At 41.3% G+C, this 26,669-nt stretch overlaps 1 protein-coding gene across 3 annotated transcripts; it reads left to right on the top strand.

Moving 5' to 3' along the window:
- The first annotated feature begins 262 nt into the window (after nt 1–262).
- Nucleotides 263–25,893, top strand: CYP27C1 (cytochrome P450 family 27 subfamily C member 1). Of its 3 annotated transcripts, none has more exons than XM_083430895.1 (9): nt 263–1,198; nt 9,936–10,126; nt 11,852–12,051; nt 13,080–13,289; nt 13,983–14,146; nt 16,304–16,470; nt 19,510–19,588; nt 21,406–21,609; nt 24,115–25,893. In XM_083430895.1, exons 1-9 carry the CDS (start codon nt 842–844, stop codon nt 24,232–24,234), a joined length of 1,692 nt encoding a protein of 563 aa, XP_083287021.1. In that variant the 5' UTR covers nt 263–841; the 3' UTR covers nt 24,235–25,893. The 3 variants fall into 3 exon arrangements, with proteins under 3 accessions (XP_083287021.1, XP_083287023.1, XP_083287022.1); XM_083430897.1 differs by having other exon boundaries at nt 285–1,198; nt 10,009–10,126; XM_083430896.1 differs by having other exon boundaries at nt 303–1,198; nt 9,939–10,126.
- Nucleotides 25,894–26,669: the final 776 nt, after the last annotated feature.

The following is a 26,669-nucleotide window of genomic DNA, read 5'->3' as shown; positions in this document are numbered from 1 at the left end:
GAAGAATCTGTTTGGGTTCTCTTGGAGCTGCGAGCTCACTGATGTTGATCGGTTTTCATTGGTTTTAACTTTTGAAAAGTTCAAAGAGAGATTACAATATACGTAGTTTGAAACTTAGATGATTCTCTGTGTAAACAAAACCAGAATGGTAGGCATGGATACTGTTGCACGAGAGTGTTATGCAATGTCCGGCAGGTCTGACGTAAAGCAAATCTGTTGAACTGGAAAATGTTAGACAGCTACAAGATACTTATTATAGTACTTCAGCAATATGTAAGAAGCAAAGGGCATGCATGCACACACTTATAAGGATCAGTGGAGGACATCATGGCAAAGATGTGTCATTTATGCAGTTTTGAATGCATTTTCAGCATTCTGTGTACAGAATAACTCAGGGTTCCCCCTTTGGTTATTCTGCTGCACACTGAGTGCCCTTCTTTGTGCAGCTTAGGAATCGGGCTGAGCATTAGCTGACACATGGAAACCAAGCCGACCAAGAGAAAGAGGCGCCTCACAGCCAAATCCTCCCCTCCTTTTTTTGCCAAAACAGTGGGGAGGAGAGTAGAAAAACCTGCATGTTGACCAGTTTCAGATCAGACACTCATGTGGGGCATTTCATCTGACCTAAATGAAACAGAATACATGCCGCCTCCTTCCCCTCATGGCAGGCCACCCCGCCTTTTCCCAGCCTCAGGGGAGGGAGCCTTTAATAATGGTCTGTGTAAACTGATGCTCAGGCAGCGAAGAGTTTGGGGAAGAAGCACTGCTGGACGAGAAATCCCACAGAGGAGCCGCGACTCAATGAAAGGCGGCAGTCCCTGAAGTGCAGCAGACAGAGAAAATGTCTCTCCTCGCCAAGGTCTTGAGAAGGGACTGCAGGCAGGTGCTGGAGCCTCGCAGGAGCTGCGTTGGCGGCGTGGCTTTTGTCAGCAGGCTTCACCAGCTGCCCAAACTTTCAGGCAGCCCGTCCCTGGAGGGGCAGAAGGAGGCAGCTGGGAGAGCGGAGGACAAAGACGACGACGACGAGGAGATGGGGGCAGCTTCGGACCGTGGAGCCCGGGGGCTCCTCCTCGACGCCTGCCAGCACCCGAGCCACCAGAGAGTGAGGAGCCTGAGGGAAATGCCCGGACCCAAGACCTTCTCCAATCTGGTCGAGTTTTTCTGGAAGGATGGCTTCAGCCGCATTCACGAGATCCAGGTACCATTGAGCGGAAGGGGATCCGTGGCAGGAGACGGTCGACGAAATTGGGCAACAAAAGAGCGAGTGAATCACGGTGGTGGGACAGTAAGATTTCACACGCGTTTCTCTCCCCTCGCAGGGCTCCCTCTGATTGAGAAGCAAGGAGGGCAGCTGTGTGTGTGTGTCCCCCCCCCCCCATTCAGAAAATGAAATCAGTTTTGTGTTATTTCTCCAAGACGTAGCCTTGCTTTGTTTTCCAGAGGAGTATATGATGAACCCTTTTGTAAAATATCGGGTTGCAGATACAACCTAGAGAGATTGTAGGGGTGTGTGTGTCGTTCTTTTTTTATAAATGAACGGTCTGATAACTTTACCGACAAGTCAGAAAATAGGTGCCAGAAAATATAACTAGCTGGTATTTAAATAGTTTTGAAGTCTGAAGCGTGACTTCTGAGGTGGTTTTTTGTTTGTTTGTGGCAGATGCTCTGAGGGGACTGAAAAGAACGTGGAAAGGAGGTGTTGCGGTCGGAAATGTCTGAGCTCCAGACTTTGGTCAAGGCTTTTATTCCGAACTATCCCCCCCCGGACCGTCTCGCCGTGGCGGGAGACGCGCGTGACGCAGCCTCGTGCGTCGTATGTGCTGGGGAGCTGACGAGGGAGCTCCGGGGTCGCAGGGCTGAAACCCGCACCTTTCTCCTCAGCTCTGGGGAGAGACCATTTTGTCGCCTTCGTTTGCACAGGTCCCCGGGGGAGGGGGGACGTTGAGTATATATGCACGTTATAGATTAGATAGATAGATAGATAGATAGATGATTGATAGATAGATATGGTTGACGGGGGGGGGGGGAGCAGCAGCAGCACGAGTTGCCGGCGAGAAAGTTGCACAAACGTCCCCTCGGCGGAGGCGGGCGCTTTGAAACCCTCCCCGTTTCCCGGCGAACTTCCTTCCTTCCTTCCCTCTCCCTCGCTCCCTATTGAAAGAGAGCGCGAAGCAGTGGCGGCTGGAGGAGACGCAGGGAGGCCACGGCTGCTCACCCTCGCGCAGCTCCCCGGTGCCCAAATGCCCACGGCGCCGGGTGGGCGACGAGGGCTCTTCCACCCCCGCCAAAAGGCGCCACACTCCTCCGTTCGCCGCCCCATATGCTGGCGGGGAGATGAGCCCCACGTGACGTGGGGTTGAGGAGGGTGGTGGGACCAGCAGTTGTCTGCTTTCCAGCCTGAACGGGGCGGGGGGGGCGGGGGAAGGCAGGGTGATTTTGAAGAGAGGCAACGCTAAGATCCCTTCCCCACCCACCCCTCCCCGCTTCGGGTTGGTGCTTGGCTGCTAATTTGCCCACATCTGGTTCTGTGCTCAGCCCTTCCCCGCCCCCCCCCGTCGCATAACAGGAGGGTTGCTATGGAGCCAGGAGTGTTTTGACACCACACAAAAACACATTTTGCACCCCCGCCCCGAAGGACTTGGTGCATTTGCCATCCACGCTGTTCCTGGCACTTGACAGCGCTAACGTTTTACATCTGCTTCGCTAAGCCTTTCATCCCAGGGACCGGTTGTTTTGCTCGACATGTGGGACTGCTTTATTTTCCTCGGGAGGTTGGCCTCAGCAGGTTTTAAAATGGCAAAAAGGATTCCCCCCCCCCCTCTCTCTGTTGTAGTTGTGAGTAACCGCTGAGGGGTCCTTTCATATTCCCTTGCTAGTGAAAGATAAGATATGATATATCCTGCTAATATATTTAAGAGGGTGCTCTCAGTGTATCATAGTGCTCACAGGAAAATGTGGGGGCAGACAGGAGTTAAGAAATGCAGCACAACGTGATATTATTATTAATACATTAATAAATTGTTATTCATTAGTTTCTATATGGATTAATGCCAAAAGAGCATTCTTAGTAGTTTATAAGTATAAAAACCAACTGTGCAATCAATCAAATATAAATATCCATAATAAAAAATACAATGAAACAATCCAGTTAAAAGAATCCACAATTAAAATATTCAATTAAAAAACCACAGTAATTAAAACAGGAGACTCTGGAGAGATCAAGGGAATGCTTGTGTAAACAAGCATGTTTCAAAAGCCAGTGGAATGCCAATACAGATGGGACCTCTTATATTTAAGTAAGGGATGCATTTCCTAACACTGGTGCCACCAATGAAAAAGCCTGCTTCCTTGTTACCACAAGCTGATCATCATTAGGCTGTGGCAAGACTGCTGGCTGATCTTAATGCAATGGAGAGGATTTTGTTTTTTCAAGCATACTGGTCCAGAGTTGTTCAGGTCTTTATATGCAATTAAGAATACTTCAGAATTGGCTTGGGGGCTAAGTAGTCAAATGCATTGATTTCAGATTGTAAAACTGACAGGTCACAACACATGCTCAGAATATCAGTTCAGCATTTTCTGGATTTAGTTTGCCAGTTCACTTACATCCAAGTTCTAGGCATGTTAGAAGCCATGTGGGATCTTATGCAGCTTCTGGATTGGAAAGATAAATTGGGATGGCAACAGCATATAGAGATCTCACCAAATCTTGTTGTCTTGCTGCTCGGTTGTGCCTTATACACGCTGGATAAGGGAAGGAAATGGAAGGAATCTGGAACTGGAAGGGAAGGAACTGGAAGGACCAGAGAGTAAAAGACATACGAAAATGTAGGGAAATGACTTACTGGCATCTTCTGGGACTGACTTGCCAAAGGAGATTTCATCACCGCTACCACACCTCCTACATGCTCATATAAAAGAGGCATTTACAATCTCCCTAACCAACCTAGCAAGCTTATCCAAAAGCTTGTGAGATAAATACCTACCAAACTCTAAGTAACGTTACCCATTAATTGTGGATTGAAGGCTGGCTTGTAATTAAACCCCCTTCCCAATTCTCTTCATCTCAATCCCCTCTTCCTCTGGAACCAGTATTCAAGAGGTGAAAACTGTCAAGAAAGAAACCCTCACGCACTAGCAGAGGTACTGTTCCACGGCGGGACCTTTGGGTCGAAATATCAATCTACCTGCTCAGGAAATTCAGAAACTAAACTCATTCTGCAAATGTAATAAAAAGGCAAGGGCACATCTAAAATGTTACTCTCCTTCAATGTAGCAGCTAAATCAGCTTGGATACAAACAGTTTTTCTTTCAACACATTTTGCAAATGTAGCACAGCAGGTAACTAGGGCTGATTCGTTGTCCCATTAGAGACCTGGATATAACAGGCCCATAGCTACCCAGAAAAGTTCAGCTGATTGACCACTGTGGATACAGTGGTAGTAGATAAGTAAGATTTTCATATCACCATCACTGCCACAAAAGAACACAGGCTCTGGTCTATGTTTGGTCATCACTACCGCTTCATTGTCTTAAACTCTTCAGAATATTAGGGATCAAACCTGAAGAGACAGGGCGGAAATTGGCAATAATGGGGACTCTTTTTTTCTTTTTAAGAAAAGGCACTGCTGGAGGGTCACAACTGGGGAGGGAAGGAATAACCTTCCTGTCCCCTGCCTGTAATTATTTAGATAAAAACAAGAAGCCTAGCTTCTATTACGCATGAAGCATAATGTGCAGCCTGACCATGAACTGTGGCATGTAGGATAGTGTGTCTAGGAACAATAGTGTCAACTGCTCATACTATCTCCTTGCTTTAGCAGTTGACTAGTACTTCAGTGGGACAACTTGCAATATTTATTTGAAGGAAATTCCCTGGAGAGCAGTCAAGAAACCGTTTGTAACCGTTAGCCTTTATATAGGCAGATTATCCTAACTACTATTACTCTCTCCCAAGAAGGCTGTATTCACTATAAAGCTAATCACCAGGTAAGGATTTATCCATGTTGTTGTAACTACATTTCCCATGTATTGATCTCCAGTGTCCTGGCCAGTACAAATCCAAGGTGTGATTTGTAGTATAAGTAGGTTCTGATCCGTACCAAGAACAGCCCACTCATGCCATTAAGTCATGAGCTGCACTAGAGTTCTCAGCATGGATACCAAGATTATTTCACAAACACTTAATGAAGAACAGCACCAAACGTCACTGAAAGAGGGTCCAGTTTCCACAAGCATTTTGTTGTTGTTTAGTCTTTTAGTCGTGTCCGACTCTTCGTGACCCCATGGACCAGAGCACGCCAGGCACTCCTGTCTTCCACTGCCTCCCGCAGTTTCATCAAACTCATGCTGGTAGCTTCGAGAACACTGTCCAACCATCTTGTCCTCTGTCATCCCCTTCTCCTTGTGCCCTCAATCTTTCCCAACATCAGGGTCTTTTCCAGGGAGTCTTCTCTTCTCATGAGGTGGCCAAAGTATTGGAGCCTCAGCTTCAGGATCTGTCCTTCCAGTGAGCACTCAGGGCTGATTTCTTTAAGAATGGATCGGTTTGATCTTCTTGCAGTTCATGGGACTCTCAAGAGTCTTCCACAAGCATACTGTTGTTATTTGACAATTGTTCCAATTCATCAGCAAGGCCTCAGCACTTGGTATGATTGCTGTATATTACCTCCAAGTTCAGAGGAAGCATGGCTCTGAAAACTAGTGGCTGCTGCACCCTCAACTCCTGCCTGTGGGCTTCACAAAGGCATCTGCATGTTAGACTCCTCATATCACCCATGCATTTATTGAAAATATTGACATAAAAGCCAACCTTTCACAATGCTGGTTGCACAATAGAAAGGGGATAGCTAATTAAATAATTAACTCAAACGTTTTGTTTCGATTGTACATCCATGTAGGGAAATAAACCATTTACAGTTTATTGGAAGCTACAGGAAGTGGTAGCAAGCAAGTACATGACTCAGTCGGTAGTACTGTGTAGCTTTCTTGTTCAAGAGTTTTATGCAAACCACCACACTTATGCAACTCTCTAAAAGAATTAATAAAACTCTGTTAAGAACATAAGTGAATAGAATAAAAAATAATAATCTGAAACCTTTGAGCAATCACAGCAGCTACTTGAAAGATGCAGTCTGAGATGCAGAATGTTCCATGCATCACACCATATGTGAAAGTGGGGGAGGGAGTTGAGTGGTTTTACAATGAAGGTTCTGTTTGTCAGTAACCTGACTCCAACATTAAGCCGGCCACAACATCTATGCCTAGCTCTGCTTTGGTTAAAGAGAAACATCTTCCATTTAGAAGAGCTATAGCTATGCAATGTGTTCTCTGCATTGTTAAGCAAGAAAGCAGAGAATGATTTTTCCACCCCCCAAAAATCTATATATTTGCATGTGAAGTGGTATGTGACATTAGCGGGGGGCGCGGGGACGGGACATAAATTATAAACAGTGTTTTAATGACTGAACAAAGATTAAATGCTTGTATGACATTGGTGAGTGCAGTGAGCAGGCAATATTTCACAGCACAGCATTTAAACGTCATTGGGATTATTAGGAGGTTTTAAAAAATCATTTGCCAGATTTAGATTTTCTGTTTTGTTTCGTTTTGGTGAAGAAAGCCTTTATCTGCAGCACTACTGAGGCCATAGCAGACTGGATCCCTAAATTCTCATGAGAGCAGAACTCTCACAGAATACTCCAGCTGGCACATGCCGGGTAATGTGATTTTCACTTATTCTGTTCTTTTTCTGAAGCCCTCTGTGGTCTCTGAAAATATGCCCTGGAGGCCTGGGGACCTCCAGGAACAACGTGGGAGGGGGTGGGGGAAGGAATGGATGAAAATCACCACCTTTCACTCTGCCTGCAGAAGCCTTCCTTGGATGAGAGTTCTTTCGATTCATAGAAGGGCAGTTTAGGATCCAAGCCGTTGTTCTTGAACACTGAGCATAATTTCCAAATGAATCTCAGAATTCTCAAGCACAACTTTAGTTTTTCTTTCTTTAAATAGATTTTGTTGCTCAGTTTTGAAATAAAGTGGTTCAGTCACAATTTATTAAACAAAGCATAATATTTCATCTTTATGTAATATAATCTGCTAGGGAAGGCACTTTTAAAAATTCTTCATAGTTCAAATGTTTTTCACCAGCTCTTCTTTCATAATTGTCCTCTTGTTGTCTCCAGCTGGCAGAGATTCATTGCTATATGAATAAGCCGTCTTCCCTCTAAAATTATATATAATTTTGCAATGTATTTAAAAGATTAAAGCTGCTGTAAGTAAGGTGGGGACATTTAAGGGCATGTATTTTTTCCCTTGGCAATCAGTATATAGACCATAAATAGATTTTTCCAAGAAATGGGACAACCAAAAGTATTGCAGAAGAAAGAACTGAACAAAAATGGAATATTTTGCTTACTAACATGGCCGTTCCTAGAAACAAAAAGCAACCCTCAACCCACTAGTCTGTGATAGTTACCAACCAACTGCTAATGTTTTCTTGGAAAGGAGATTGAAATGGTTGTGGTGGATGAGCTGTAGCCTTTCTTGGATGAAGCTATTTTCATCTAATTTCAGTCTGGGTTCAGATCTGAATTTGGGACTGAATTGGCTTTGTTTGTCCTGATGTATGACCTTCATTGGGAGAAAGGGAGTATGCTCTTGCTTCTTCTGCTTGATCTCTTAGCAGCTTTTGATACCATTGGCCACAGTATCCTTCTGGACTGGTTTTGTAGCATGGTGTTGTGGGCACTTGGTAGATCCCATACTGCTTGCAGTGTTGGTTCCAGAGAGTAGCTTTGGAGGAGTGCTGTTTGCCCCTCTGGAATTTGTACTATGAGGTTCTGCAGGGCAATATTATTTCCCAAGGCTGTTTAATATCTGTATGAATGTGTTGGGATTTGGAACAAAGTGTTACCAGTATGCTGAAGACAAATATTTCTATTGCTCTGTTAGATCCAAGTCAGGAGTACAGGCTCTGCTCAGTGCTAGGTGGGTTGAGGGCCAATAAACCTATGGAGAAATTCAATACAGTGCTAAGTGGTGTATGCATGTGGGGAAGGAAATATATTCTCACAATGGGATTTTCCTCCATCTCTTCTGCCCATGTGCCCCCTAGCATGCCCCCAAACCTGGAGGGAGGTGGGAGTCCCACTGCATGAGCAGACCTCATTCTGAGCACACAACAACTTAGTTGAATCCCTCTTTTAGTTTAAAACCTGGCAGTGTGGAAGCCCTGTGGGTGAGTGGTTTCTGTGTCTGGGAGATAGGTCAGCAACCTGTTCTAGGTGGGGTTGCATTCGCTCTGAAGGAATATCTATATAGTCTCCTGTGTCACCTGAGGAGCATGTGGCCTTGGTGGGTAGGAACGCCTTGTGTCAGCTTTAGTTGATTAGACAGCTATGGCTTTACCTGGCCTAAGAAAAGCTTGCCTGCTGTGGTCCTGGCACTGGCAACCTGAAGACTGGATTATTGCAATGCACTTAATGTGGGGCTTCCTTTAAGATTAGTCCAGAAACTGCAGCTGGAGCAGAATATTGCAGATAGGTTGTTGACTGGGACAGCCAGTCAGCACCATATAGCACCTGTTCTGAGGGTGCTGCACTGGCTGCCAAATTGCTACAGAGATCATTTCAATGTTTTCCTTTTAGCCTTTGAAGCCCTAAACAGTTTGAGACCAGGTTACCTAAGGGACTGTTTCTCTTCATATATATATCTCTGCCTGGAAACAGCACTATTCAGCTCTGTATGCCCCAGATGTGTGTTTAGCATACACTAGAAACTGGGTTTTAACAGTTTCAGCTCCAGCTCTCTGGAATAAGTTACATTTTGAAACACCTAGCATTCTGATATTTAGACAGCCAGTAATGATATTTTTATTTAAGAAGACTTTCATTTACCTTGCCATTTTATGGAATAATAACTGTCTAATTGTATTACTGGCTTTATAGACTTCCATTTACAGTTGTACCTCGGTTCCCAAACGCCTCCATTGTCGTACATTTTGGTTCTCAAACACCAATAACCTGGCAGTAAATGCTTCCACTTTTGAACGTTTTTTGGAACCCGAACGTGCAACGTGGTTTCTGCTGAGTGCAAGAAGCTCTTGCAAGCAATGGAAAGCCGCACCTCAGTTTTTGAATGTTTCGGAAGCTGAACAGGTTTCTGAAATGGATTCTGTTCAAGAACCGAGGTACCACTGTATAAAGTTCTTAATCTTTCATATTTTATACTTTATCTTCCTTTATTGTACACTGCTTTGTTAAGTTTTTTTATAAAGTAAAATAAATAAAATGTCACTTCAAAACATTAAAAATGTGGGCAAAGTTCCATTTCAGGTTTGTTGGAATTTCTTAACTTTCTGTTCTTATTCCAATCCTAACACACTGTAAAAAATTATTCAGACACATCTAATGTTGATTATGTCAAACTCTTATAACGTTTATAATATCATTTCTATAAAATGAATAAATATATATTGTTTGCATGCTCTAACAACACATTCAAATAAACATATTTGACCACTGGGGTGGAAAGAGAGCATTTTCATAAGTTTCACAACTGGGCAAAACAGAAAGCACACCTGATCTTATACTTCAAGTTCTTGAAATTATGTACAGTGCCTGAAGTGATCATGTTGTTTTTAATTCCCTGGGTCACAATACAGATTTGTCCATGACAGAACTTGTAATGTTGCATTATGAAGAGGGACCCATGCACTGGGGGAATGCCCCTGGGCTCAGATTAGAATCAGATTAAAACCCGTTTTGCTTCAACTCCTTGAGCTCTGCAACAGCAGCTTTTCAGGTGCCAGGGAATCTGGGAAATCAGGCTATAATGTAGTTCATTACTTCTAACTGCATAGCCATATGACTATATTTTTTCTTGCTGGTAAGAATGAATAATGTATTCATCTGAAATTTACTTTTCGTTCATAGCAGAAGCACGTTCGGGAATATGGAAAAATTTTCAAGTCTCATTTTGGTCCCAAACTAGTTGTATCCATTGCAGATCGAGACATGGTTGCTCAGGTTCTTCGGGAAGAAGGATCCGCGCCACAACGAGCTGACATGGATTCCTGGCAGGAATACAGGGATCTACGAGGGAGAGCTACAGGACTTATATCTGCGTGAGTGCAATGGTATTTCTGGCATTACGTTGCCAAACAATGTTTAGGTCTTTGGGTTTCACACAAAAGACACTGATGATACATTTTAAACTGTTTTTGATTAATGCGTTTCTTGAAAGAATGTGCTTGTAGCATGATTATATACCTATGGGGATGAGTGTTGGCAAATGCCTTTAGGGAACATTCAGAGTAATTATTGATGCAATGTGCTTATTCCAAAGAAAGCCAATCCCTTTATGACTCACAGACATTCTTCTGCTTTTATCACATGATAACATTGCAGCAGCTAAGTGTTTTATGTAGTAAGAACTAGGCTGTACATTAATAAAGGTTAGCAGCATCTTAATGCTACAGTCGGGACAAAAATAAATGTATTTCTTTTGTAAGTCTAGAGATGGAATGTTACATTTCCCCCATAGTAAATGCGTAAGGTGACAATGTTAGTCAAATTAAAAAAAATAAAATTGGAATGTTAGTCATTCTCAGAGTAAACCCATAACTTAAGTCCATCAATGTCAATGGATCTCTTCGGTGTTTGACTAACACAGAATATCACCCATTTTTAATATGCAGTCAAACCGTTGTATGATAGGCTTCAATCACCCCACTGTTTTATATATTTAAAGTCCACTAAAGTGAATGGCATTTAATTCAAAATGGCATGGCACAACTGAGAAAGCGAACATTTAATAATTAGACTTAAAGTATAATATCCACTTGTATCATCTTGCTTGCAGACTTCTGCTTGTGTAAATGGGGCTTATTGATCCTCTCCTTCCCACTGCAGCCACCCACATACCCCAAGGGCACAGTGGGGAGAAGGAGAAGTATGAGCTCCATCAGGTCCACTAGCTTAACATCAGATCTCCCCTCAATATACCACTTAAGAGTATAAGGAAGCTAGCAAGGACTAGATGCATTTTATGGAAGCGGGGGGTAGGAAGCAAACTCTGATCAAATTGGTATGAGTGGTATGGGTCACATTCCTCTCAAAACTTCTAATTAATTTACATGTCAGTTGTTATGACGCCCCATTACCTAGTTTGATATATATCAATAACAAAATTCAGTAGCACTGATCCAGATATATTCCATTATACACAAAGATCTCCTCAGTTCAAACAACAGTGCTAGGCACCTTTTCTGGAGGAGGGGGAAATGGGGAGGCAGCTGGACTTAATTGTATCCTAACTGATCTGATCAGACTGCACAGTTTTACATGCGTGTGCACACCTCACCTCTAGGGTGGCCTCTTATGAATCAGAAAAAAACTATCAAAACAAGAGGACAAAAGAAGACACAGGTTTGCATATGCTAATGCACAAACACATTTAGAAACAAGTCTCAAATGGAAATATATAATCTCAATATAGTAGCGACAGCTGAGACCAGGTGAACTGTTTGCCTATTCAGTCTGCTATTCAGTCTGCTAATTGTTGATGGGCAACTTCAAGGGCACTGCTATCTCTTTTTATGGTTATTTATCTTGAAACTGAACTTGGACCAGTTTGTAAAATATGTAAAATATAACCAGTAAGGCAATGTGCTATCTGCTTCTTGTTGTGAATCTAAATGATTGAATAATCAGCACACAAACATTATTCCTCCAACACCACTTTCAAGAATAGACACATTTGGTTATGGCTTTCTAATGAGAGATGCTCTCTTTTTTACTTATTGACGTAAATAATTATTTAGATAATTTTAAACTGTTATTTCTTCCAGAGAAGGGGAACAGTGGCTAAAAATGAGGCGTGTACTAAGGCAAAAAATGGTAAAACCCAAAGATGTTGCCGTTTTCTCAGGAGGAGTTAATGAAGTTATTGCAGATTTAATTAAGAGAATCCACATTCTCAGAAATCAAGAAGAAGATGGGGAAACAGTGACAAATGTTAACAGCCTTTTTTTCAAGTATTCAATGGAAGGTGAGATTGATAATTCATTCTTAGAAATTAATGGAAGATGTGGCTGTGTTGGTGCTTCATCAACCATTATTGCTTATTATTATTATTATTTATTAATATTATCATTATCAACAATTGTTCTTGCATTACTCAAGTTGGCAAAAGGAACACACTTATGTTCCACACAAAGGTACAATATCTGGATAAGCAGTATTCAGCTATTAAGGAGAACAATATAATTGTCTCGCAATACATTCCACAGTACATCAGAGGTAGTTGACTTTTTTTGCCTGCAAAGTGCACATGTGGTGTTGGACGGCTGCTTGCAGACTGCATGCCTGTGGGCATGGACAACAGTGGATGGAGCTGATGTCATTAACAGGCATACATTGGTCCACATATATTGCTCATCTGTGCTGCAGATGGATAAAGTTGCACTGTACATTATTCCACTTCAGTGTAATGTAGTGTATTATTCAGTGTTTGCACCATTACACCATATGCTATGTATATGTTACTTTACTCCACAAAAAATGCTTTGTGTAAATCAGGGCTGGATTTACTACTGAAGGTAATGGGGCCCTTTATATGTCCAGCTGTCCTTTGTCAACAACAAATTGTTACTGTTTTAGTGTTGAATATATGCTATATGGTAATTTATGGACCTAACAGGTATCTAAAGCTGTTTGCACATAACAAAATGTGTATATTATCAAAGTAATTGTTGAACTGAAATACAATTAAGAAGTAGTATATTAATAGTGAATTACATTTTTTTCCTTTAAGTTTGTTGGGGCCCCCAAGAGAGTGGGGCCCTAAACTATAGCTTGTTTAGCTTATGCGTAAATCCGGCACTGGTGTAAATGTACAGACAATATTATAGCCATGCAAATTAATCCCATGTGTTTTGAGACAATGGGTCTCCCTCCCTAGGACTGGGCCTTTGGTTCTTGTTGTGGGGGTGGGTGTTTGTTAGCTTGTTTTAGTTCTTCACCTTGAATTACTTTGGAAAGGAAAAGAATAAATCCCAATGTATTTTTATTCTATAGGAGTGGCAACTGTTCTGTATGAGTGCCGCCTGGGGTGCTTGGAAAACCAGATCCCCCAGAACACTGTGGAATACATTGAAGCTTTGGAGTTGATGTTCAGTAGTTTCAAGACTACCATGTATGCAGGAGCCATCCCCAAATGGCTTCGTCCAATTATTCCAAAACCTTGGAGAGAATTCTGTAGATCATGGGATGGACTCTTCAGATTTAGTAAGTTTTTTTTTAAAAAAATCATTTTGGTTTCATAAGTTTGCAGTAATTTGGAGGGCAATGTTTTCCGCTTCCTTAATAAATGTAGCAAGGCATTATTGCAGTTCAAGGATGCATTCCAGCAAGGCAGAAGCAGCCAGGGAAGGTGCAGAGCCAGACGAGGGACATGGCATGAGAAAAGGGTGTGTGCCCCAGGGAGAGTCTGAGGGGCCAGACAGAAAGACCTAGAGGGCTGCATTTGGACCTTGGGGTGAGGTTCACCACACCTGCTTTAGGCCATTCCTTATCTTCCAAACTATGGATTGGAGACTTTAGAGGAACATCTCAACTGAGTCTGACTCCTCATTGCACCTTACCTAGAAAGCAAAAAGAAAAGAAAACCTCATATTTCAGCCGTGTTAATGGCCATACCGCTTCCCTCGCTTTGAGTGTAATTTGCTGTACAACAGAATTTATGTGGGGGTGCAGTTATGTGCTTTGCCCAGCAGATCACTTTGTTTAGCAGAGCTAGGACAGTTTTCTAGCAAGCAATGTGTAGTGAGCTTACAAAAAAACAGCACACAACTCTAAACCTGTTATGAAAGCCCTGTGTTGGTTGCTGTCACCAAATGACAAATGAGAAATAACAGTTTGAGAAACGAAATCTCACTGATTAACAAATGCATTCCCCCTTCTTCTTTCTTCATCGCAAAGGTCAAATTCATGTCGACAATAAATTACGTGATATAAAGTCCCTTTTGGACCAGGGGAAAGAGGTAGATGGTGGACTTCTCACAACTCTGCTTAATAGGAAAGAACTTACAGTGGAAGAAATCTATGCCAATATGACTGAGATGCTTTTGGCAGGAGTTGATACAGTAGGTTTACTGCTATGACTGTTGTTATTACATTATCAATATGATTACTGTTATTGTTGTTCAGTGGACATTTCCTATATTCCTTATGAGAGAGCGAGGCAGGGGGAGAAAGAGAATCAGGACTGTTTTAGTTTCTCCCTTGCCTGAGTTTCAATCCAGGGTGACAAAGGGATCAGGACTCACATTAACCCTTCCAATGTGTTGCCTAAGCCTAGCGGCTCACCTTGGCTCAAAGCAGGGCTGGACCTCTCTGGTCCATTTATCTCAAGACAGAATATCCCTAAAGCTGCAAGATACAACCTCCTTTTAGGCATATTAAATTGAATTAATTTGGTTCGATTTGTAACAATTTGGAAAATCAATAAAAATAACTGGCAAAAAACAAACCTGCTTTTAGGCAACCAATGAGAAATAAATATGGAGTTATTTTCCTTCCTATAGAATACAGTATAAACAGCATTTCACGTTTCGATTGTTGCAGCAGCAAATGATGTAGTGGGGCTGCACCACCCACCTGACCTCCACTTGGCTGAGTCACTGCAACATGTTGGAACGGAGAGAAGGAGGGGTGTGGTGGCGGCGAGGTCAATCCAGTGCTCCCTCCCGCTGGTGGATTGCCACTGTGTTGTCATAATTGCCACTGTGCCCCTCCCCTTCTCCTTCTTGGAGTGACTCAGCCGGATGGGAGGTCAGGTGGGTGGCGCAGTCCCACCATGTCACCCGCTGTTGCATTGTTCTCTAATATTAGACTTATCTCAGACGCATAAATAAATTCTATAAATCTGTAAAGCTATAGCTGAGTTCTGAGGAGCAGCAAACTAGTCTGCTTCTGCCTATATATGTAGAACAAATACCATTATCAGAATTTCTCTAAGAAAGATGGCAAGGCAAAAGTGAGTGTGTTGTTAAGTAGTAAGAGTTAATGGTATTTCATGCCATCATGTAAGGACAGGGCCAACCCAAGGCATTTGGCTGCCTTAAGCAAAGGGCGAGAACTTTCATCCTCCCATTCCCAACCCATGTAGAAAAGCTCAGCAGATCATTGAATCATATTTCAACATCCTCCACAGCACCTTAAGGGTGGTGACTTTAGTGGGTGCAGGATTCCCTGCCCTTCAATACTTGCTACCTGAGGCAGCTGCCTTACTCTGTCTCATGGTAGGCCCTTGGTAAGGGTGAGTTGATGTTATTTTACCTTATGTTACAGATTTGAATTATAATACTCTCCCCAGAAATATCTATGGAAGTATGATTAGGATTTTATTTAACATAAATAATTTGCTTTAATTAAAACTAATTCCACACCTGAATTTAGTAGGTTCTGATTTTAAGCCTGAAGGGTGGGGACATTAACTTGAGGACCTTAGAATAAAACAAAGTGTGTCAAATATATATGTTCTATACATGCATTTCTACTTTTAGATTTGAAGGAAGCTCTTTTATAGAACTTGAATTGGCAATGTTTTGTGCTATCAGAGCAGTTGTCTTAACTTATATCTACCTCTGTAGCTGGTAATAACCAGATTATCATGATTCTGTACTATATGAAGGAAAGTGTCTAAGACCTGGTCCCTCAGTGCTATGATTTAAAATATAAAAGCAGCAGGCACAGAAAGGGGTTATTAAAGACTTTGAATAGAATAGGGCAGCTGTTACTGGGCTTCAAAGCACTTCAGTTATTTTAGCACGGTGCCAGTTTTGAAGAGGATGTGAAGGAGCTGGGAACCTGAGAGGAGACACTGTTTAGCTCACAGCAATTTCTTATGTAGTTAGGCACGGCTCCCAGCCTCTACTGAGAGAAGCTGTCCAGAGCTTTTTAGAAAAACGATAATGCAGAACATAATGAAAATAATGAAATGAGGGACTGAAGGCAGCGTAGCACAAAATTGGAAAGAGTGGAGTAACTGCTTCTTGCCCCCTCCTCCTCATGGTTACCATGGGAAGTCAGTAACTTCTGAGTTAAAGTACATAGGATTGTGCTCTTCGGGTAAGAGCTTTATAAAAATTAGCTGTTGTTATGAAGAACAACAATAATAATCATATCTGCATTTTGTTCAGGTTATAACAAACCATTGGTTGAAAATGAAAAATGCTACTGCTTAGCAAATGTTACTGAATGTTCTCCCTCCCATTGGTACTGTCTCTTCCCTGCCCTAGACTTCATTCACTTTATCTTGGGCGACGTACCTGTTAGCAAAGCACCCGGAAGTGCAGCATTCTGTCTATAAAGAGATAGTCAATAACTTGGGGAAAGATAAAATCCCTGATGCACATGACGTCCCCAACTTACCAATGATCAGAGCCCTTCTCAAAGAAACCTTGAGGTAAGTGCAGAAAAACTAAGTTGACCATTAAACGTTTTTGTTCCTTTCTTGTTGTTTTGTGTCTTTGTTTTAGCTAAATTGCAATTGTGTTTTTTAACGTGCCCTTCATTATTTGTATTAGAGTATGTCTCACTATTCTCTGCAGATTTAAATAGTGATTTAATGCACATTTATAAAAGCAAGCAACGTCGAATTCAATTGGACTTTTTGCTGACTAAGCAGGCTTTGAATTGTGCTGTAGGTTCCCTACATTACAGAGAAGCTTCTCTGAGTTCCTTTTGAGTTAAATATTCAGAGTACTGTGCCAGTAGGTTCAAAAACTTGCTCCACCTGCAGCTTCACAAAGTTGCCATAGTTCTTTAAAATAAGTGACTTTTTTTACATAATGTGCTCTCATTTCAAGAGAGTCTGTTTGCATACTCCTCTCCCGTTCCCTATGATATGCAACGAGAAAAGATTGGGAACTTCTACTTTATCTTTTCAACTAACCGCTGTTCCCCTTATGTCTGAATGCAGGAAACTGTGGTATGTTCTAAGTGTGATTAGTTAAAACAAACCAGTTTTAAACTATGGCATTATATTTTAGTTTGCTAACCAATCACACTTAGAAAAAAACCATGGTTTCCCAAAATTCAGATGTAATGGAAACCGTGGCTTCCTGTTTCTTGTGCATGGAGAGAAAACATATGAGCCTGAGGCTTATGCAGGCTCATTATTGCAACAGGAAACCATGGGTTCCTACTTCACCTGAATAAAATCTAGTCAGCTGCCTCAATGAAGATTACAAGGAAGGTATGGTGGAGAAAGACACTATTTTAGTTAGTAAAGATAGTCGGCTGTAGACTGTCTTTGAAGATAGACTTTCCCTTTTAACCTGTATGGCGAATAGTTATTGATAGATTATTCTCAACGAAGTTTTTGAAAGACAGCTTATGCTAGTAACCAGCATAGGATCAAGTGGCAATAGTAGACAAGTACGATACAAAACTAACAAACAAGCATTTCTTAATTTGATTATGTTTTGCATGAGATGTAACTCCTCTCATGTTTTTCTGATCAGTTTGTGGTTTGTGAACAGAACAAAATAATGTTGTCAACTTCTCACATACCTTCTCTAACAGCACAATCAGATGCACATTTACTTAGAAGTAAGTTCTATGGTGTTCAGTAGAGATTACTCCCTAGTAGGTGTGTTTAGGATTATAGCTGCAGTTGTAATAGTAATAATAGTAATAATACTCCATCTCCTTCAGTATTTTAGGCTGCCATCCTATGCACTAACCCCACTGAATATAGTGGGATTTACTTCTAAGTAAACATGTATAATTTTATATTGCATATTGCTCTTTTCTATATTTTCTCCAGCTTGACATTACTCTTACTGAGATGGGGTGAGACGACTGCATCATGGATTTAAAAAATGGCATTATGATACTTCCATTTAAGTGTAGCCCCTTTTCTAATATTGAGTTTATCTTCTTCATTGCTGTAGGACCCTGAGTTTTCTATGATACATCCAAGATCCTGTATGGTTTTAGCCAATCTAGATTCTATATATGAAACTACGAATGTTTATCATTTTACTTCCATTGAATTTCATCTGTCAGTCTGTTACCCAATCACTCAGTTTGTTATAGTAGTTGTTGCTGCTGCTGTTGCTGCTGTCGTTGTTGTTAGTATTAGTAGTGGTTTATTACATTTACTTGGTGCTTACTACAAATTTATGTACAATTATAAAAACAAATATAATACAAAATTTCAAACACATAAAAAGAACACTAATTAACTAAAAGCAACTGTCCATCCCCCTCTTTACTACTTTTTATCAGCCATGAAGGGCATGGGTTAAGAGCACATGTGATTGTCCACACCAATCCACACACCTTGTTCATGTCCTCAAGCCATACCAACTGAAGCTCATCTGAAAAAAAACAGAACCAGATAATGTTCTAAATATCTCTTGAGATTCACCTGCTATAATAGCGAAGTCAATGTCTTCATGGATGCAGGCAACTCTATTCTCAAAACGCTTTGCAAACAAATTATAATGGGCCACCATTGGTTCCACCAGCTTTTTAGAGTCAGAATATAAAATGTCCTACAGTATCTGGGAAAGTTCTACTGGATATAATAGTGCTGACTTCATTGCCACTGAGTAGGCTTAATAATGAGCCCTTATTTGGGTTCTAGTTTGGCTGCATTCATCTGGAGGTTTCCTCTGTTTGTGTTCAACATGCCCCAGCTTATATCATTGTCCTAAGCTCTGGTGTATAGTGGGAGAGGACATTGGGGTGTGTGTGATTGTGTCAATAGCCTGGGTCACCTGTTTATTTCACAGATCAAGGAGGACATGACAGGGAGCACCCATCATATCAGCTAAAAAGTCTCCCAGAGCTGTCTGGAAGTTAGTTGGATCCATCAGCCTCCAATAAGTTATAATAGTTCCCCTGCTTTTGCAGAGGTGAAAAGCTGCTGAAAACCAAAATCTCAGCAGGAAGTGACCTGACCATGACAAGCAACTGATTTTTACAATCCCTCATTTTCAAATCATCCTCTTTCTGCCCAGTCAGGAAGACCAGATCCAGAATGTGGCCTTGCTAAAGGCATGGGTCCAATGACATGCCCCACATAAGTTTAGAGCTCTTCACAATCTTTTTAAGATTTTGCCATCCTAAATAAATTTGTGCTTTCTATGACCTTGGCTGCCTCACTGTTCAATTTCTTAAGAGGCATCAGTCTTGAAGCAGATTCCCTGTTTACTTGGCTACATTGTGTAAAAAAAAAAAAGAAGTTTATTCTTACCTTGTACTTCCAACAATTTAGTTAGTATTGGGGCCCTGTTCTATTATCCAATTAATGCTATTTTAAAAAATATAGGGGCCATTGTTGAAGGCCTTTGTCAAAACCTTGTTAAAAATCCAAACATGCAGTGTTTACTCACTGAATTCCTCCTATCTTCCCATTTGTGGGCACCTTCAAATAATTCTAAAGAAATATAACATTACAGGCACTGAATATCTAATTGACACTTGTTTGTAGGTTATATCCAGTGTTACCAGGAAACGGTAGAGTAACCCAGAAAGATATGATTGTTGGAGGATACTTGATACCTAAAGGGGTGAGTTGTACAATGGCTTTGTGAAAGGAGTGGGAAAGGATGAAATCACAGATTTACTCTGGATACGTGAAACTGCCTTTGCTAGGAAATGAGCTATTATGTGAAAGTCTGGTTTAATTTTAGGCATGTTCAGAGATGTTATTCAGGATCCCAAGCTCATTTTCTTTTGCTGTGGGACCCAGATTTCCTTTGTAAAAAAAAAAAAGTCTTAAAAACAGAAGAAAATTCATTTGCTTATTGGACATCTGGGTACAGCCATACACCATCTTGAATTTTCAGAGCCATTTATACACATGAATCAGAACATGCAAATTTGTGTTGTGAGCATTTGCAGTGAGTGCTTAAAGCACCTAGGAAATCCCCTGGCCATGTGAAGTCATTAGCTTAAAACATAGGCGCCATTTTTTAAAGAAACATTGAAACATTCTAAAATTATACTGTATGGTATTTTCAACCTATTTGAGTGTAGGAACTGGTAACTTGAAATTGTACTTTTTGTATAATTACATGTTATTCTGCTCTCCACCGATAAAAAGTTGGGTAAAACAGTAACCCGAAGAATGGGAACAGGAGTTAGCTAGTAGAGGTCTTTTACCTTGTGGGTAATATGTATCAGGGGACATAGTACATGTGATGAGCTGCTTCAGTATTCCCCTTTGCCATGCTGTTGAATGGAGAAATTACTGGACATAAGGAGAAGACTGGTGAACCGTTCATTCTGACTACCCTTGGCCCACCTTCTTCCACAGTGCTGGTTGCTTTCACCGCCCCCCCCCAATGGTATGCCAAAAGCAAGGTAAAGGTAAAGGACCCCTGACAACTAAGTCCTGACAACTAAGTTGTGAACGACTCTGGGGTTGCGGCGCTCATCTCGCTTTACTGGCTGAGGGAGCTGGCGTTTGTCCACTTCCGCAGACAGTTCTTCCTGGTCATGTGTCCAGCATGACTAAGCTGCTTCTGGCAAAGCCACAGCAGTGCACGGAAATGCCATTTACCTTCCCGCTGGAGTGGCACCTATTTATCTACTTGCACTTTGATGTGCATTCGAACTGCTAAGTTGGCAGGAGCTGGGACCGAGCAATGGGAGCTCACCTCATCGCGGAGATTTGAACCTCCGATCTTCTGATTGGCATGTCCAAGAGGCTCAGTGGTTTAGACCATAGCGCCACCCGTGTCCCAAAAGCAGGGTAGTAGTTTTTAAAAATGGATTTTGCCTTGAGGCTGCATTTCAGTCATGCATCCAACAACCTTCCCAATAAAAGTAATTGATAATGCTGATGCAACTAACTGAAGCATCAAACATCTGGTTTTCTTTTATGTGAGAGGATGTCAAATTTAGTGTGGTGTGCTCCTTGAAGGGAACCACCTATTTGAGATTGCTTTGAGACACGCTCATGAAGGACACTAATTACTTAAGGTAGACCTAATGAGCCACACTTTTTTTTTTCTAGGAGGAAGAATCTAGAGAGCATGGCAGCTTTTTGTGAAGTTAAAGAAGTATAGTTTTTAGTACAATTTTTTTTTATAAATGGGTCAGTTCTGTTTTGTCTGATTTAGGCTGAAATCCTATACACATCAGGCAGCCACTTTTATTGAACTTGGTGGGACTCACTTCTGAGTACACGTATATAGGATTGCACTCTTAGCATCTTAGCTTGTCCAAGGTTTTTTAAACTTTTTAAGCAATTGTATTGATCCTTGTGAATAATCTGAATTTATATTAAACAGCATAAAATGTATATTTAGGAAACTATAAATAGTTCATTAACAGGCATTTGGGAAATTATATGTAAATATATGTTCATTTGTTTCATTAGACCCAGCTGGCACTCTGTCATTATGCTACATCATATCAGGAAGAGAATTTCCCATTAGCAAATGAGTTCCAGCCTGAGCGCTGGCTAAGGAAAAGCAATATGGACAGAGTGGATAATTTTGGTTCCATCCCCTTTGGTTATGGTATACGTAGTTGTATAGGAAAAAGAATTGCTGAACTTGAAATTCACCTTGCACTAATACAGGTAAGCAGGCTACTAAAGCACATCTCCTTGCTATATAAAATGTTTAAAATATGCGTGATTTTGTATTTCAGAAATTCAGATTAATTCCCTGAACCAGCAATAGCTTTCTTTTCAGTGTGACTGCTCACATGTTTAAAGTTTAGCATTTGTACAGTCATACCTCATGTTACGTCCGCTTCATGTTACATTCTTTTAGGTTATGTCCTGCGGCGACCTGGAAGTACCGGAAAGGGTTACTTCCTGGTTTCGCCGTTCACACATGTGCAGAAGCACAAAAATGACATCATGCGCATGTGCAGAAGCTGCGAATTGCAACCCGCGCTTGTGCAGACGTGCCGCTGTGGGTTGCGCTCTCTTCATGTTGCGAACGGGCCTCCGGAATGGATCCCGTTCGCAACCAGATGTACCACTGTATATATTTTTGCAAGGATTGGGGTCTATAAATGCAATGCCAATAAGTGACTTAGTTTGCAATCCTGTACCCTTTTACATGGGAGCAAGCCCCATCAAACTTAATAGGATTTACTTCTAAGTAGACACATAGTGGTTCACACTGTTAGACCCAGTCCTCAAAGTGCTCCACTGGTGCAAGTCACGTGGGCCATTTGGCTGTAAGTGCCCGTATTGTTTCTATTACGTTTAATGTATGTAGAGTTTGGGGTCAGCGTTGTTTGTGTTGTTCACTTGTGTTCCTTTGGTGGTGAGAGAGGTTGGGGTTGCCCGTATTGTTGAACTCAAAGTAAAAAAGGCTATAGAGTTATGGTCCTAAGAGTGATCTGTAATAGCAAATAAGCTATCTTTCCCAATTCTTAATTTGAATTATATAATGAAATCATTCACTTATATAATTTCTGATACAGTATTGTCCTTCCCCTAAGGCAGGGGTAAGGAACATGATCTAACTAGCAAGCCAGATCCTGGCTGTCTAAACCCCATGTCGGTCATTTTGACAGGTTGGCAGGACCTTTAGACATAAAGCAGAACAAAAAATATTTTGTGGGTGTGTCTCAAACTGCACCCACAGAGGTAGATCCTTTGCATGAATAGCTTCAATTCAAGATAGTCATGCAAATATATTTGGCTATATACCAAGCCCCATTTTGGGGCTTGCTGTAACTGTCAATCAGTTGATCAGCACTTATAGGAAGCTCAGGTTATTATTATTTTTATTGCAATTGTATCCCACCTTTTTTGGATAGATATCAGCTGTGCCATGGATTTCCCTACCATGCACTCCACACTGCAGCTGATCTCTGCAGTCTTCCTTAAGTGCCAGTCAGGTGTTTGGGGCCTATAGCAAGCTGGCTTTGGGTAGATAGTGGTTGTGCTATGAGTTCCCCCATAGCACAGTCTTACAGTCCACTCCTGCAGTTGCTTATTGAGAAATAAACCACACTCTGCTTAGTGGGACTTGCTGCTAGTATGCATACTAATGAAGCCTTGAAATAAATCTGAAGCATGTTTACTCAGAAGTAAGCCCTGCTCAGTTCCATGGCATTTGCTCTCAGGCACACACAGGACTGCAGCCTTAGTTCAGTCTTTGGACCTTCCAAAAACAACTGTTCAGTGAGTGTTTATGGAAACCTCTTCCACTCTGTCCTGGCACACAAGGCTCTGCAGACTAAAGCAAAGGGCCTAATACTTGGGCCCTTTCAGTAGCAGCTTATTTTCATCACCAGTGATTAATAGCTGAAAAGGGGTTCTAGGGGTGAAAGCTGCTCAGAAGGCACACCATCTGATCCAGTTACTCTGAAAAAGTCTCACTGGAGTAGTGTACCCCAGAACTGCCAGTGCTCCACTTCAAGTTCCTTCAGTGGCCACCTAGGATATTCTACCTGGATCAATGGCTCACCCCTCTGGTAGTTTGAGAGTTCGAGTCGCCAATCAAACTGATTAGCAGTAGTTTCAAAGGAGAGAGCGTACTTACACAACTCATAATTAAATTGCTGAACTTACTGCTACAAGATGTGGTGATGATGACCATTGGATGAGGGAGCTTTTTACAAAATAGGTATTCACAGAGAACAGCTGTTAGCCATAACAGGTAAATGGAAGCGCATGTTAAAGGGCAATGAATGCCAGTTGCTAGGGGATGAACAGTTTGAGATGGCTGCTTCACAAAAGCACTTCTCTAGCCACTGTTGGGAATCAATAAGGCTCTTTCCTCTATAGTGGTACCTCAGGTTAAGAACTTAATTCATTCTGGAGGTCCGTTCTTAACCTGAAACTGTTCTTAACCTGAGGTACCACTTTAGCTAATGGGGCCTCCCGCTGCTGCTGCTCCACTGCTGCACGATTTCTGTTCTCATCCTGAAGCAAAGTTCTTAACCTGAAAGTCTATTTCTGGGTTAGAGGAGTCTGTAACCTGAAGCGTCTGTAACCCGAGGTACCACTGTATTCTGGATTCTGCCACAATGTAGGCTGTTAGTACTATCAACATTCTTGTTGCCTTTCTCATATCCAGTTTTTATTAATTCTAGTGTTCTGTTTTTTTTATCCTTCAAGCTGCTTCAAAATTTTGAAATAAAAATTTCTCCAAAAACTAAACCAGCTTATGCCAAAACCCATGGACTATTGACTCCTGCAAACTCCATCAATGTGAAATTTGCTGACAGGAAATGGTAGTAGGACCTTCAGGAGGCTCCTCAGCCTGACCTCTGACCGAAAGCTGCATGATGGGATTCCTGTAATCAAGCTTTATATGCCTCCCTAGAGGTTTTTCTTTCTCCTGCTAAACAATTATATATGTTCATGCAGAACATTCTGTAAGTACAAATTAGAACCATTCCTCTTTATGCTGGGAATCCAGTTTGAGAGATATAGCAGTTGTACCAGTACAGTGTCATAGTCTTTATCACATGCCATCACCTTTGAGAAGAACTGAGACATCCTCTGCAAAATTCTAGTAAATGATAGCCAAAGTAGTAATCACTTTGTCACCTCTTCCAGCTGGGTTCCCATGGTTAGGTGATTGCCTGTGAAAAAAGGCAATTATGAGATAACTGGTAAGAGATTTACATCCTCAGGATATCTGCAATTATCACATGCATAAAATATAAACTCATTCTTAAAGATAAGTGTGACTGACTGCAGGATAAACGCTGGTTAGTAATGTCTGTTTGTTTGCTCCCTTCAGTGTCTTTTTGGGAACTTCCACTTTGACTTTGGTTAACTTTTTGATAGTTTTTGTGTATTAACTATAATGTACTAAAAACCTAGTATAATATTTTGAAATATAGAGACATTTTAAAGAAAATTATGAAACTTATAGGTTGTCTAGATTCCAATGTTTGATTTTTATTTCATAAAAGCTTTTTAGAATAATATACAAAAGGAATATAAAGTTTATGTAAATTTAAGCCAACAAGTCACATAAATGGTTAAAGAATAAATTTTTATATCTGTCATTTTTTTAAAAAATTCAGTTATTACAAATATAGCTTTCATTTTAAATAAAAGCTTTACTTTAGTATCTTGGCATTTTTTTTTTTTTTGTAATTGCACATTGTATATCCTGCTTTTACATAAAACTTTATTATTTGTGGGGGCTACTGCCCTCTCTAGGACAGATAGATAAATGACATGGTGTTTATGTACTTGAAAAATGTGCACTTTGTAGTTGCTCATATAAGCAATTTGTATAGCTAGTGGCAACCAGACAAGTTTATGTTTGAAACTTTTGCCTGTTACAGGATGGGAGGACAGCAATCTGACTGTTATGCAGAAAGCATTATTAAAGCAATTACTGTGTAGTGAAACCATTTTATACCTGCAGCTAAACAGTTGCTAGTAAGATTGAATAAGGATATGTACAAAATGGGTGAAAGTTATTCACTTTGAAACATTTACATTAGATATTTCAAGCCAGCTGTTACTACCTTGACATTTACTAATCTCAGCTTCACATTAATTTTCCAAATGTGTATCTGCCCAACTTTCTTGTGAAGCCCTCTCTCCATCTCTGGAGAAGTTCAGCAGAGAATCAAAACTTGTGCGCTCTCAATATTTAGGCTTGCTTTTGGGAAACTCTGAGAACTTGGTTACATGGGGATCAAATGACTGGTTCTCAGTTTGAATTCTTTATGGCACTGTAATTTGAACTGTTGCATTAGCTGTTATCAAAAGTCATAATATGTTTTTATGATCTTTTGTAAATTAACTTTTCATATGATATAAAAATAAAGAGAAACATTTTAATAGTTTTCTATCATTAATAAATACGTTTAGTTACTTTGATCATTTTCCCTATTTGTCCCTTAGCCATAATAAAGTAATTATATATCAGCCCTGGATTTTGTCTGAAATTGTTGCAATTGTCAGCACCTTTAAAAACAAAAGACATCATAGGGCTATTCTGCCTTATGCCAGCAATCCAAACACATTTATTACAGCATAAGCTTTGTTGCCTACAGGCTATACAGTCAGATTCAGAAAAGCTCTTCATAATAAATAATTTCCTCATGCGAACCTGCCTGGGCTCTGAGATCTTCTCTAGGTCCTGCCTCCCTCAGAGGCATGCTTGGTGGTGACTCCAGTGAGGGCCTTCTCGGTGGTGGCTGCTCCCACACTTTAGAACTCCTTTCCCAGAGAAGTTTGACTGGCTCCCTCCTCCTTGCTGTTCTTCCACCAGCAGCTGAAGATCTTTCTATTCCATCAGGCCTTTGAGAACTGTTATTGTCTGTGGGTCTTCTAATGGGTCTTTTAATGGGTCCATGAGTCCTGGGCTCCTGGGGGGAAGGCATGGTAATAGTAGCAGTAGCAGCAGCAGCAGCAGCAGCAGCAGCAGCAGTAGTAGCTTAGGCTCCAATACTTTGGCAACCTCATGAGAAGAGAAGACTCCCTGGAAAGGACCCTGATGTTGGGAAAGATGGAGGGCACAAGGAGAAGGGGACGACAGAGGACGAGATGGTTGGACAGTGTTCTCGAAGCTACAAACATGAGTCTTACCAAAATGCGGGAGGCAGTGGAAGACAGGAGTGCCTGGCGTGCTCTGGGCACAAAGAGTTGGACACGACTAAACGACTAAACAACAACAAGTAGTAGTAGTAGTAGTAGTAGTA

The sequence above is a fragment of the Podarcis tiliguerta genome (assembly GCF_965153285.1).
Source record: "Podarcis tiliguerta genome assembly, chromosome: 1".
NCBI classification, from domain to species: Eukaryota; Metazoa; Chordata; class Lepidosauria; order Squamata; family Lacertidae; genus Podarcis; species Podarcis tiliguerta.
The sequence above is the reverse complement of the archived record's forward strand: the minus strand, read 5'-3'. Positions and strand labels throughout refer to the sequence as shown.